Genomic DNA, 13865 nt, shown 5'->3' on the forward strand with positions numbered 1-13865 from the left:
AGAAATGGTAAGCTTCAATTGTGCGGCTAAGTGATCCAGTGGTATGATCCCCCGTGGCCTAAGTAACCTCTGATGGCCCAAGTAATCTCTGGTGGCCCAAGTAATCTCTGGTAGCCCAAGTAATCCCTGGTGGCCCATGTAACCTTGATGGCCCAAGTAACCCCGGTGGCCCAAGTAACCCCCAGTGGTCCAAGTTACCCTTGTAACCCTGGTAACCACTAATGGCCCAATTAACTCCTGGTGGCCAAATTAGCCCTTGGTGGTCCAATTAATCCATGGCAACAAATGGCAGCCAACGTAACACCTGGTGGCCTGAGTAACCCTGTGGTGACCCAAGTAACCCATAGTGACCCAAGTAACTCCATGTTTTGTATTTAATACTGGCATCAATGTGAACCAATATCAATTTCAATTTCTTTGGATAATAGGGTTCTATTATTATTATTATTATTATTATTATTATTATTATTATTATTATTATTATTATTATTATATTATTATTATTATTATTAATATAATTGTTATTATTATTATTATTATTATTATTATTATTATTATTATTATTATTATTATTATTATTATTATTATTATTATTATTTCGATAGTTAAACTAAAACATCAACAGCAAGCTTTCACCCTCAAATGATACCATTTTGAGACCATTGATAATATACAGTTGATTTTCTTCAGACTGCCCTATCCACATATCAGTAACTGGATAGCTGGGTCTATTAGATCTGGTGGAAAGTACTTTGCAATAGACAATAAAGATGAAAATGGCTTACTTGATTCTCGTTGACTATGAGGTTGTTCTCGCCACAGACTTCCCTGAACGAAGCAGCCAGACTCTCGTACTCAATATCCTTGAACTCTATGCCGGGGAAGACGTCCTTGACCAGAGAGTCAAATCTGGTGCTGTCTGAAAAGGTCAACTTGGACAGCGTGTTGATTCGTAGGGCCTGAACCACCAGTTTGGCCTCGAATGTGCCGTCAATTTTACCTTGAGGGGAGTGAATAAAAAGTTTTAAAATTTCAGTTAATTAAATCACATGATAATGATGATGGTGATGATGATTTTGATGATGATGATGATGATGATGATGATGATGATGATGATGATGATGATGATGGTGGTGGTTTGGAGAAGGCGGAGGAGGATGAAGAGTAACAGAAGAAGACTAATGAGCACATTCCAACTCTTTACAGACATCATTTCTATCTGCAGTCAATAAATTTGCATCTATACCTCACATTTCAGCTCCTACATCGCCACCATATTCATATGGCAGATAACAGTTATTTTTCTTCTGTGGTCATGATTGAACATTGCAAATAGACTCGACTGTTAGAAAATAATAAAAGCAACATGTTCTTTTATGTCATTAAAAAATTGGGAAATCACAAAGGGCGGCTATGTGGTCTAGTGGTATGACACTCGCTTTTGGATCGGAAGGTCCTGGGTTCGAGCCTCGGGTTCGGCGCATAGTTGAGTCCTTGGAAAAGGCTTTTTACTCACATTCTCTCACCGTACTCAGGTGTAAAATGAGTACCTGGCCGTTAACAGCATTGGCTTTGTCCAAAAAATTTGTAATATCGCCAAACAGGCGTCATGTCCCGTCCTACATGTTAAATGTTGCTGTTGGCCAGGGACCCCTTGTAAAGTGCTTTGAGCACATTTAGTGGATATTGCGCTATATAAAAGCTCAATTATTATAATTAAATTATTATAAAGGGCATGTTTCATACGGCAATCATTGGATAAATTCTTGAATAAAAATTTAAAACCATATTCACCAGAGTTGTTCCTCTTGGCATTTTGTAAAAGATTTCCACATCCACTGAGAACAGTTTTCAAAGCACGAAGACCCCAATCGTAGTGTTGCTGGGGTGTGAGAAGCTCTCTGTGTAGAGGAAAAGAAGAGTGAGGTGTAGGTGATGGTAAGAGCATTTCATGTAAAAAATGAATTAGATATAGACAATAAATTGTCATTGAAAGTTATCAAAATTTCCTTTTTTTAATAATAAAATAAGTAGCCACCAGGCCCATGAAGCAGGAGTTTATCCCGGTTTCTATAGCATGAAATGGACAATAGCAATTGATTGCTATCCTTTGGATAGGATGCTAGTCTATCATCAAGTACTTTCCACCAAATCTAACAGACTCAGCTACCCATTCACTGCTGGGTGAACAGGGGGGGGGGGGGGTCAGAAAAAAATGTCGACTGCACCTAGGATTGATCTAGGTCCCTTTGCATGTGAAGCGAGTGCTCTACCAACTGAGCTATCGGGACCCCTAAAATTTACAAAGCAAAAAAAATAAATATTTATAAAGAAAAAAAAAGATACTATTCGTCTATAAATTAAAACAAATAGATTTTAACTATAAACATTTAAAGACTTAGCATAACAATTCTTAAAATTTCAAAACTTAAAGAACCAACCACTCACCTGGAAAGGTTGAAAATGCTGACCAATTTCCGACCCACATTTTTAGCTTGTTTGAATCCTTCTGAGAACAGGATGACCTCTGCAATGAGGTCATTGTCTGGCTTAGACATTGCCACGGGACGGAAAAGCTGTTTCAAATTATCTGGCAACTTCTGACGACCTCCGTAACCTTTGCCAGCTGGGTTCATTGTGATGAAAATACCTGAATTGTGGTCAATTTCGACCTTAAAAGAAATTTGGGAAAGAATTAAATTGTATTCGTTGTTTCCCTGAACACCTTTGATGTTCCGTTCCTTGTTGATTTTGGTTTGGTAATCAACAATGTGATAAAAAATTTTGTGGTGATTTTACTGGCAGTAACAAAGGGTAAATATATCAAGTGCCTTAAATATATTTAAAAAATCTTAAGATCTTAAAACAAGAAAGGATGTCTTCTTAATTTGCACCTTTCCTAAAATGATCAAAGTGGAAAACTGGTCATGCAGTGAATAAATAAGTAAATAACCATGATTTCGACCTACATCGTCTTTCATGAAAATTACAATTTAAAAATTATGAAGCCTTTTCCAAAAACAAAATAGCTAATCTCAATTTGCATACAAATATTTTCTTCCACCCTAGAAAACTATACCAAAAAAGTGAAGTCACATTGATAATGGTCAATGGGTGACATTTATTGTGAAACTCAAACTCCAGGGTTGTATCCTTGGGTAAAGCATTTTACATTATACTCACCGACAGAGAGACAGACGTTCAAGTTACAAAACAACAGGTAAATTAGGTCTAAATGAAAGACAATGTGAGCTCATTGAGGTTGTAAACATGAGCTTGATATGCAAATTTGTATTCTCATAAATTTTATCCCTAACCTAATATATAGAAACCACTCAAGACATACTACTCACATTTCTCTGCAAGAGTTCAGTGCTCTTTGCTTTGTTTTCAACCTGCTAAGTGGATTAGTCTATAAATAGTAAGCTATCAAGATAGACTACTCACATTTCTCTCCAAGAGTTCAATGCTCCTGGCTTTGTTTTTGATGGCATCTTGAATGACCTGGATTTGCATAGAGACAGCAGACAGCACAGCCTCCTCCAGACGGTTGAACTCGTCAAAACAGCCCCAGGCTCCACATTTCACCAGACCGATGAAGATACGACCCATGGATTTCACGTCAATACCCTGTGTGTGGCAACAACAGTGTGATGTGTGAATAATGAGGGGAGTGAGAGAGAGAAAGAGAGAGAAAGAGAGAGAGAGAGAGAAAAGAGAGAGAGAGAGAGAGAGAGAGAGAGAGAGAGAGAGAGAGAGAGAAAGAAGATTGCATTTATATGGCGCTTGTCCAAACAGTTTTCTCTAATAAGTGCTAAACAACTAAATTATTGTTTGATAATGGAATGATGTACATGTAGGCACATAGGACAAGAAATGCAGTGTATTGGTGTGTGAGTTAGGATGCTAAATTGTACGGACTTGCGACAGAGTCAAACATTATCGAGAGTAGTCAGAGAGTGGATGAGTAACAAAGAACGTATGTGTAATTTGTCCTTGGGCAAGGCACCTCAAACAAAATGACTCACTGATGATGATGATGATGATGACGATGATGATGATGACGACGATGATGATGATGATGATGATGATGACGACGATGACGATGATGATGATGATGATGATGATGATGATGATGATGATGATGATGATGACGATGATGATGACGACAACTGACATGATAATGATAATAACGACATCCTACCTCATCACAATTGAACACAAGAACCTGCCGTCCAAACAATCCACCCAAAGCTTTGACAGATTCAGTCTTTCCCGTTCCAGCAGGCCCGTATGGATTGCCACCGAGACCCATGTGCATACCTCAAGAAATAAAACATTTTCACTTTGGAAGATTTATTTTAACCCTTTCCTGATCAACTATAGATGCTGTGCATTTGGCCAAAATGCTCACAACATCCGCCAGCTGGATATAGCGTACCAACACACAAAACTCACTCAAAAGTCACATTAAATTGGGTGATATCAGTGATTATGGGCGCCAGTCTCCAATTGCAATAACAGTCAGGGCATGCTAAGCATGGTAAGTGGCCACATGAATAACAATGATTATAGATTTTTTTAAAAACTTCTGGCACTGTCGTTGTATCCTTGGATGATGCACAACAACAATCATTATCCTCCTGGACTGTCTCAGACGTGAACGAGCACGTTACTATTGTAAAAGAACAGGTACTTGAATACCAATGTTTACCACACACTCTGCAGAACACAAATTTTCAAGCTTTTGAAGGGTTATTGAATCCCACTGTAGACACATTTCTAATTTATAAAGTTAAGTATATAGTGATTACTACCTATTCCCATTTCCCATTAGAATTATGGATTTTTTATAATTTCAAGTTGGCAGGTCTGTAATAGAAAACTACTCACCTTGTGTAAGGGTGAGGTAACACTTGTCCGTCAGGGGAGTGTGTACCAGTTTGGCTGCATTACCCTGGTACTCATAGGTATACTCAAACTCTGAATCCACCATCCTCATTACACAAAGACCATCACGACGGAGATAGTACCTGAAAGGGGGGGGGGGGGGGTAGCCAAAATCAATGCTTTGGTTTAATCATTGTTTGCTTGATGGGTACAACAGATGTATTACATAATGGGGTGGAAAGACAAAATAGAAACTGAATAATAACAATGACAATAATGATAATGATGTTAATGATAATAAAGATAATAATAATAATAATAATAATAATAATAATAATAATAATAATAATAATAATAATAATAATAATAATAATAATAATAAAAACAATTATATCAATAATAACAACAATAATAATAATAATAATAGTCTAGTGGTATGACACTCGCCTTCAGAATGAAAAGTCCTGGGTTTGAGTCCCACTCTGAGGGGCGCAAAGTCGAGTCCTTGGAATATGCTCTTTACCCACATTCTCTTCTTGTGTGTAAAACAAGTGCCTGGCCATTAACAGCATTGTTTCCGCCGGAAAAAAAATTGTAAATTCACCTAACAGACATCACGTTTGATCCTACATGTTAAGTGCTGCTGTTGGCAGGGACCCCTTGTAAAGTGCCTTGAGCATATTTAGTGGATATTGCGCTATGTGAAAGCTCTAAAGTTTTAATCACTTCTCATGTTTTGATCAAGCTCCCCACTGCCTGTCCAAGAACATTTCAATGCACTGAGATAGGGCACTCACCTCAGTTGCTTCTGCCATTGCCATTCCTGGACAGACCTCGTATTGGAGGCCATCAGCTGGTGGACAACGTCCATGTTGTGAATCGTGTCCAGGATGAGGGCTTTCAGTTTCAACTGGAGAACTGAGTGGCAATATATATATATATATATATATATTATATTTTATATATATATATATAATATGATGAATATAAACAGAGCAAGTAAATAATTTTTACTTTGATTAATAATCGCATATTACATGGACTAATGTAAAGGACAGCAATTGAGAGAGAAACAAAACAAAAATCGCTCCATCGCCACCATCTCAAAGTCTCACTGATTGTGTTAAAAAGACGAGTTTGGTGCCACAAAGCATCTTTTTAGGGTCTGAAGCCATATTTAATAATGAATAATCATTAATTTGTGAAGCTTATTATAGTGACTTCTATTTTTTCCCTCTGAAAACTACAATTTAAAAAAAAATTTAAGTAGGCAGGACTGGTTTATTTGAAGAATCAGACAAAAAGCAGACATCTATAAATTAGGAATACAACCAAGCATAAACCAACCTGCAGCTTCCACACTTTGCACTCCACCCAAATCCACATTGGTGTAGCTTTCCAGCTGTGCTTCCACTTCACGCAATAATTCCTGTAGCGAGCCTCGTTTGATGGCTTCTTCACAGTTCTCTGTGAATTTGATGTACTCGGCAAGGCACAAAATCTGTCAATGTCGGATTTAAATAAACAAGTTTTGAATAAAAAGAAGATATTCTTTATCTAATATTGTGTATACATTGATTCTAAAAAATAAATTTCATTTGATATCACTGAAGAGAGGAATGTTTTTGGATTATTATTATTATTATTATTATTATTATTATTATTATTATTATTATTATTATTATTATTATTATTATTATTATTACCATTACCATTATTATTGTGCACTACTACTGGTGAAGAGAGTATAAAGAGATCCAATATCATCGGACAAATTACCTGAGAGGGATACTGATTCGGGTCCAAACCTCCTCGTGACGCCTTTGTGTCCTTGAGGCAGGCATTGAGAAGTTCCTTCAGAGTATCTTTCATTTCATCGGCCAGTTTGCCAAGCCACACCTGAAAAAAAACAATTACCAGGGAAAAAATGCACATTCAAAGGAGTTTAAGAAATGTGATTAACATACTACAGTTGAGGCATAAATTAGCAAGAGTAAAACGTTGTTTCAGGCAAGGAAATAAGTACACAATTTGAATATTGGTAGGAAAAAGACAAGAATGCACAAGAACATGGATATGCAGAAAGCACGTGTTCTTACCGAAAAAAAAGAAGAATATAATAGCTTTTTTAAAACAAGACCAAAAGCCAAACATGGAACGTTTCGGACTCTAAGCCTTTCTTCAGCCAATGACCAAAAAAAAACCAAAAAAACATTAATTTTTGTTTTTATTGTCCTTGGACGAAAAAGGGATTTTGAGCCCAAAACATTCCGAGTTTGGTATTTTGTTGTTTTTGTTGTTTTGTATTTTTGAAGCAGTTATTTTTTTTTTTTCATTACTTTTTAGTCTACAGCTTCTAGCATGTGAGCATCGCTTTCACATATTCTTACCTACACGAGGAGCATAGTAGGATTGAGAGAGTCAGAGAGAGGAAGGAGAGAGAGGGGGGGAGAGAGAGAGAGAGAGAGAGAGAGAGAGAGAGAGGGAGAGGGCGAGAGAGAGAGAGAGAGAGAGAGAGAGAGAGAGAGAGAAGATTGCATTTATATGGCGCTTTTTCAAACATTTTGCTCTAATAAGAGAGAGAGAGAGAGAGAGAGAGAGAGAGAGAGAGAGAGAGAGAGAGAGAGAGGGAGAGAGAGAGAGATTGGGAGTAGAGATCGTGGAGATCAAGACGAGACCACGAACCTCAACTTCTGGAAGGATTTTGATTTTCTTCTTGAGAGGCACGACCTCCCCATGAAGGGACTTCATAGCAACAATGTGCTGTTTAGTTTCGTCGAATTCCACAGAGTGAATTCCAGCAAAGAGCTTTTTCAAGTGGGACTGGATCACTAAAGTCGTGGAATGAAGAGAGGAGAAAAAGAAAAAAAGAAGATCCTTGTATATCATATAGCTAAATATCGACGATATTAATGGTTGATTAACTAATCACCTCTGTTTTGAAAAAAAAAGAAAAAGTAAAAAAAAATAAAATAAAATAAAAACACACACTCACACAATTACATTTTTTAAAAACAAAAGAAAAGCTTCTTAGAATTGTGCAATAAATATATAAATAAATAAATATAAATATATATTATGATTGTTATACTTTTTTGATGTTTTTTGGGTCTTTTTTAATATATGCTCACAGCTTTGGGAATATTAGTATTGGCAGACATTTATTTCTAAATTTCTGGCGCTTCATGTGACCCGATGTGATAAGAAAAGTAACTAAGGTCTTAGGTAATGTTTACATAGTTCAAATCACCTGTAGGGTTGGTGGCCTGTCCCAGGATTTCCAGCAAATCGTCGTCACCAATAAAATAGAAACGAGGAAAGATGGATCTCTTCTCCTGTTATAGAATAGAAAATACTTGACATTGAAATAACACATTTAAACGAATGTTTGTGGTTGTCCAGTGGCTAGGATTCATTTTTAGGGCTTCCAACTAAGCTATCTTTTAATATTTTTTGCTTTGGAAGTTGTATGAGAATAATGTTTATTAACTGATAATCTTAGAATTATTAGGTCCTAGTGGTGTAGTTGTAACACATGCACCTAATTTTGACAGTAGCCCTCCCCTTACCGACTACAGGAAAATCGTTATGATGTAACCAACATTTTTCTAACTCTCATTTCTTTTGTACATTATCAATTTTAAAATAAATTATATTTGTTATGAGACTGTGCTGTAAAGCTCATTTTGCTGAGCAATATTATGTCTGGAATATACTTGTTGTTTTGCTGTTTGAGAAAGAACAATATATTTTTGTGTTGGGTAGGTGTGAAGTTTTGGGAAGAATTGAATTCTGAAAAGGGTTGATAAGGAGAGAGTTACAAGAAGATCACATGAACTTCGTGATATTAAAACAAGACTGACCTCCAGGAACTCGTTCAGGGATTTCTGACATCGCTGCAATTGATCCAACATTGTGGTCAGCAAGTTTCTCAAGCCGGAGTGGTTGACAAGGGAGAGAACCCTGTTGTCTCTGCTTACATCACGCATGATGTTTCTGGTGAAAGAAAAAGGAGACCAAAAAAAAATAGTTCTGGTGAAATCTACAAACAAATATCTTAAAGTCAAAAGGTAAAAACATTTATAACAATGTAGGCAGTAAATAAAATGTCAAAGCTATAAATGGCAATTAAAATGTGAATCATTTTGGTTGACTCATTATGGTTGAAATCTGCTTATAGCATATTTACTAAACAAGCCATTACTCTGAATTAGCAATGAAACATTATTGTCACAAAGGTAGAACACTAATCCCCTTTCTCAATTATTCAACAGAAGGAACTCTTATGCTTCAGTCTCCCTCATTTTGCTTTGATTTTCAGCAAGACAACTGTTTCAATTATTTCAAAATTAAAAATGATTATAATAATTCGAAATGGCAAAAAGTTAAAGAATCAAGGAAGTCATTGCATTAGAAGAAAAACTTTTAAAAAAGGCCATTTTAATTCCATGACTGGGTAGTTAAGGATGCTTTTATAAGCTCATGAGAATTGTAAAACCAACTATAAAGACTATATAGACTTTCCGAATATGCGTGAATTTGTAAATGTTTTTTTTTAAACTTGAGCTTTGATATAGAGCAATATCCACTAAACATGCTCAAAGTGCTTTACAAAGGGTTGCTAACCAACAGCAACACAACATGTAGGACGAGACAAGATGCCTGTAAGATAATATTACATTTTTACTGACAGAGACAACGCTGTTAACAGTCAGGTACTCATTTTACACCCGAGTACAGTGCGAGAATGTGCGTAAAGAGCCTTTTCAAAAGACTCATCCATGCACTGCTCAGAGCAGGACTCCAACCCTGGGCCTTCTGAACCGAAGGCAAGTGCCATACCACTTGACCACATAGCCGCACAAGATGTCAGACTAACCTGAAGTCATCATCCACCCTCTTGAATCGGCCCTGCTCTTTGGGAAGAGCTCCCTTGCCAAAAATGGGCTCCAGATACACCCATTTCCTCTGGATCTGGTTGAGATTGTGGAGATATTCGTCCAAGTCTGCCAGCCTCTGTTCCCACACCGATGCCTTGTCCTCAAAACTCTTGTAGTAAGGAGAATCCTTGAGAGACTGAAGAAGACACTGGTTGTCTCCAACCTGTGGATTGTTTTAATGAAAAATATATATACTTGAAATCACAAACAATAGAATATTATGTGAAATCTAAAAATGCAAGATAAGTGCTGACATGTCCTAGCAACTGACATTTTTTCAAAACTCAATCACTCATCTGTTTACATTTCTAAAAAAAAAAAATATATAGGACAATGAAAATGAATTGGAATTTTTAAAATCAGTATATTATCAAGATAGCGCAGAGTTGGGAGTCTTTAGACAGGAACCAAACAGCCAAATCGAGGACAAAATTCGTAGGATTTTTCAATTAAATGTGCCATTAGCTTTCCACTATTTTTAAAGAAAAATCTGTTCCCATGCAACCTGACTGATTACTGTTCCCATGTGTAAACTGTCTCGAACTGAAAATCTTTCTCTGTCAGGGCCCCAAAAATACAGAACAAATTAGATAAAGAAATGAAAGACGACCCCGAGCGGCAACCACCTGATGCAAGAATGTTTTATCCATAACAATTAATTTATCATCCCATTTCTCTTTTTTTTTTTATCCAATATATTGATTTACTCTAAAAGCTCATGTTTTGTTGGGGTTTTTTTTTTGGGGTTTTGTTTTTAAATAGAGAAGTCCCTTATTGACAAGGACAGCCTCACCTGATTGACGAGATCCTTCCAGTCCTTGATGATGCTCATCTTGTTCTTACCGCTGTCTTCATACTCTGTGAGAGAAAATTGAGCTGCAGCTCCCCAAAGCTCCAGCTCTCTGATAGCCTCACGAATTGTCACCTCACCCTGAGCTCTTTGGTTCAATTCCTAACAACAACAAAAAAAGGATTCTGATATAACAATAGTCATAATTACACCCCGAAAAAAAATGTTTTTAAATGAATGATTCCAATCCAATTTGAATAAGGCGTTCAAACCCATTTTCTTTTCTATTGATTTTAACCATTATTATTTAGCAAAAAAAAGTAAACATACAGCCCCAGTTGCATTTGTTGATGACTATAATAATGATATAGAAGACATGACTGAATTAATCCCTTTCTATATTGAATATTCAAACCTTGATAGCATCAGCATTTTTGATGATGTTGTCGCTGGCAGCCAAAATCTGTCCAAAAGTAAGTTTTTCTAGAGTGGTGCCCCTTGGCATCTGAAGCAGACGGAACATTTCCATCCAGTGATCCTGTGACAGAGGCTCTCCACGAACCCACTTCAGGACTGGGAGGACAGTCTAAAAATCAAACAAAAAAATCAAACTGATTCAAACAAAGCGAAAATGAAAATATCATAAACTAATTAAATTCATTCATTTTTTTTTAAAAAGCTGATTTGGACTTTTTAGTATTTACTTTTTAAAATCTGAGTCTATTTTTTTTTTCCTTATTCACTTCCTGGTATATCAAATTTAATTTCTATTAATTTGATGAAAGTATAAATAATAAACATACCTTGTAAGTGCCAATATCTTTTTGAATCTTCACTGTCATCGTTGTTGTCTCTCTGGTCTTGATTTTTTCATACCAACCACCAAGGAACTCTTCAAACATATAAGCTTTGGATCTGAGGTCAGAGAATGAAAGAAAAGTATATCCTTGATGCAATGATGTATTCAAAACATGTAAAATGACCATTTATCCTACTCAATGGAACAGTTTCTAATATTTCCTATCTACAAGCAAAATAATTGACCAGTATTTCACTCCATTTGGAGACTGAAACAAATGAGTATTTTGTTCTTGTTTCCTTTGACTTATCCATTCCATTCCAGGTGGCATATTATTGTGCGGCTATGTGGTCTTGTGGTATGACACTTGCTTTTGGATCAGAAAGTCCTGGGTTCAAGCCTCGCTCAACGCATAATTGAGTCCTTGGAAAAGGTTCTTTACTCAGATTCTCTCACCATACTCAGGTGTAAAATGAGTACAGTTAACAGCGTTGTCTCTGTCGGAAAAATTGTAATATCGCCTAACAGGCGTCATGTCCCATCCACATGTTAAATGTTGCTGTTGACCTGGGGCCCCTTGTAAAGCACTTTGAGCACATTTAGTGGATATTGCGCTATATAATAATAAATGGCATTTATATAGCGCTTTACCCGTTGTCACAGCTCAAATAAAAGCTCAATTATTATAAAGCTCATATTAAAGAAGTTTAGCAGATCAAACGTATCACGCATCATGCACCACATATCACGTATCTCTCACATAATCATTCTCATTAGATGTAAATATAGCGTCACTATCCAATTTTTGTATTGGTCACAGAAATCTTTACATTGTGACGTCCAATAAAAAATCACATAGCAGCACTATCCTTAAGTAATGAGAATTATCTTGTGATAGATACGTGATACCAGATGTGTGATAAGTAGGATCTGCTAAACCTTTCTTGGTCTAAACTTGCAGTCTGCAATCTTCACAGCAGATTACTGTAGTTCATATGTGTCACTGTGGTATAATCGAGATGTGGCCTTGGACTCATCATAAACCTAAACTAGGTCTGAAGATTCCTCATGCACAGCTTACCTTGTCCATCCAGCATTGATTAGGTAGCTGGGTCTATTAAATCTTGCAACAAAGAGAAAGCTGTTACCAGCTAAAAAGAACAATTAATTACGCCCATCTACTTGGCATTGTTAGATTCTATCACCTTGGCATTCTATGAAGGAATATATATAATCCATCAAACATTTAATGTCAACAGGAATCACCCTTGTTGTCCAAAGTGAGCAAATTGGGGGTTAATAATCTTGCCCAAGGAAAAAAAATGAAAGTGCTTGAACTGGTACCATCCGGGTCATACTACAATGCCTTAACCACTCGGCCATTCCCCCCCCCCCCCCCCCCCCCCCTGTTACCAACTAGGTATTCATCCTATGCCTTAGTATAAAGAGAAATGTGAGTAAAGAGACTTTTCCATGGAATCAACTTGGCACTGCCCACTGCGATACTCAAACGTCACAGCTGAGAGTCTTACCACTAGACCACAAAGCAGCGGATTTACCTGAATGAAATCCAGTCTTCTTTGGCCAGTTCCTGCAGACCAGTGTTGAATTCCTCGTAAAGAGACCACATGTTCTCATAATGGACCATGTCAGACTTGAGTTCTTCCACAACTTCAAACTCTGGAGGTTCCATGTTGAAGTGTTGACAATCCGAACTGAAATCAAAATTCAGAAATAGAAGCTTTATAAATCTGATTTGCTTTTATTTCAAAAAATAATATTCAAAACCATGGCAAGAATTAAAAAGTGTCCTGTGGCAAACAAAATGTTTTCGGTGAGTGAAAATAAACTTGAGATTTCTGACATTCTTTACTGGTACATGTAATAGCCTTCATTATAGAAAAATCAACGCTTTGAAATGAGCACACCAACATGTATCTAGAATTATACAAACTGCTTCAGTTCTACAGGGATTTCATCCAAGGTCATCCCAGGGTCGTTTTTCTTTCATCAAACCAGAGGCAAATAAATCATATTAATTTAAGAGATATTTTATCAAATGATTGCATTTCAAAATCTTCAAAGGACCACTCATTCGTTGGATTTATCTAATTTAAATCTCATTTAAAATCAATTAATTATCCCAACACAAAACAAGAGAAAACAATTTTCTAAAAACAATAACTTACACCAGTTTGTTCCTGTTTTCTTCAATGTCAGCGAATTCCTGGCGTTTTTCCTTGATGATGGCCACAGCTTTGTCGCACGTGGCTTTGTCTCCCTCCATGGCGTCATCTCCAGGCTTCAGCTGATGCCAACGTGCTGCAAACTTCTCAATCTCCTGCTGGAATGCCTTGACTCGGGCCTGGACGTTACTCTTCATCACTTCAACCTAAAAGGGTAACATGACAAAAAAAAATATTTCCTTCAAGTTTTGTCAATTTAG

At 36.7% G+C, this 13865-nt stretch overlaps 1 protein-coding gene across 7 annotated transcripts in view; it reads right to left on the reverse strand.

Moving 5' to 3' along the window:
• The window catches only part of LOC144970039 (cytoplasmic dynein 2 heavy chain 1-like), an 85515-nt gene that overhangs the window by 56113 nt on the left and 15537 nt on the right, over nucleotides 1-13865 (reverse strand). For all 7 annotated transcript variants that reach the window (XM_078909234.1, XM_078909232.1, XM_078909228.1 and 4 more), the window contains exons 19-36: nucleotides 13609-13811; nucleotides 12979-13134; nucleotides 11424-11535; nucleotides 11036-11206; nucleotides 10624-10782; nucleotides 9770-9993; nucleotides 8754-8886; nucleotides 8141-8225; nucleotides 7576-7721; nucleotides 6670-6789; nucleotides 6238-6391; nucleotides 5688-5808; nucleotides 4894-5033; nucleotides 4205-4323; nucleotides 3448-3630; nucleotides 2449-2672; nucleotides 1795-1901; nucleotides 786-1000 (exon numbers count right to left, since the gene is read on the reverse strand). In XM_078909234.1, the coding sequence (XP_078765360.1) occupies nucleotides 786-1000; nucleotides 1795-1901; nucleotides 2449-2672; nucleotides 3448-3630; nucleotides 4205-4323; nucleotides 4894-5033; nucleotides 5688-5808; nucleotides 6238-6391; nucleotides 6670-6789; nucleotides 7576-7721; nucleotides 8141-8225; nucleotides 8754-8886; nucleotides 9770-9993; nucleotides 10624-10782; nucleotides 11036-11206; nucleotides 11424-11535; nucleotides 12979-13134; nucleotides 13609-13811 (2772 nt within the window). The remainder of the gene's footprint in view (nucleotides 1-785; nucleotides 1001-1794; nucleotides 1902-2448; nucleotides 2673-3447; nucleotides 3631-4204; nucleotides 4324-4893; nucleotides 5034-5687; nucleotides 5809-6237; nucleotides 6392-6669; nucleotides 6790-7575; nucleotides 7722-8140; nucleotides 8226-8753; nucleotides 8887-9769; nucleotides 9994-10623; nucleotides 10783-11035; nucleotides 11207-11423; nucleotides 11536-12978; nucleotides 13135-13608; nucleotides 13812-13865) is intronic.

This window comes from Berghia stephanieae, chromosome 4 (genome assembly GCF_034508935.2).
Source record: "Berghia stephanieae isolate SIO BIC M18660-M18661 chromosome 4, UCSD_Bste_1.3, whole genome shotgun sequence".
NCBI classification, from domain to species: Eukaryota; Metazoa; Mollusca; class Gastropoda; order Nudibranchia; family Aeolidiidae; genus Berghia; species Berghia stephanieae.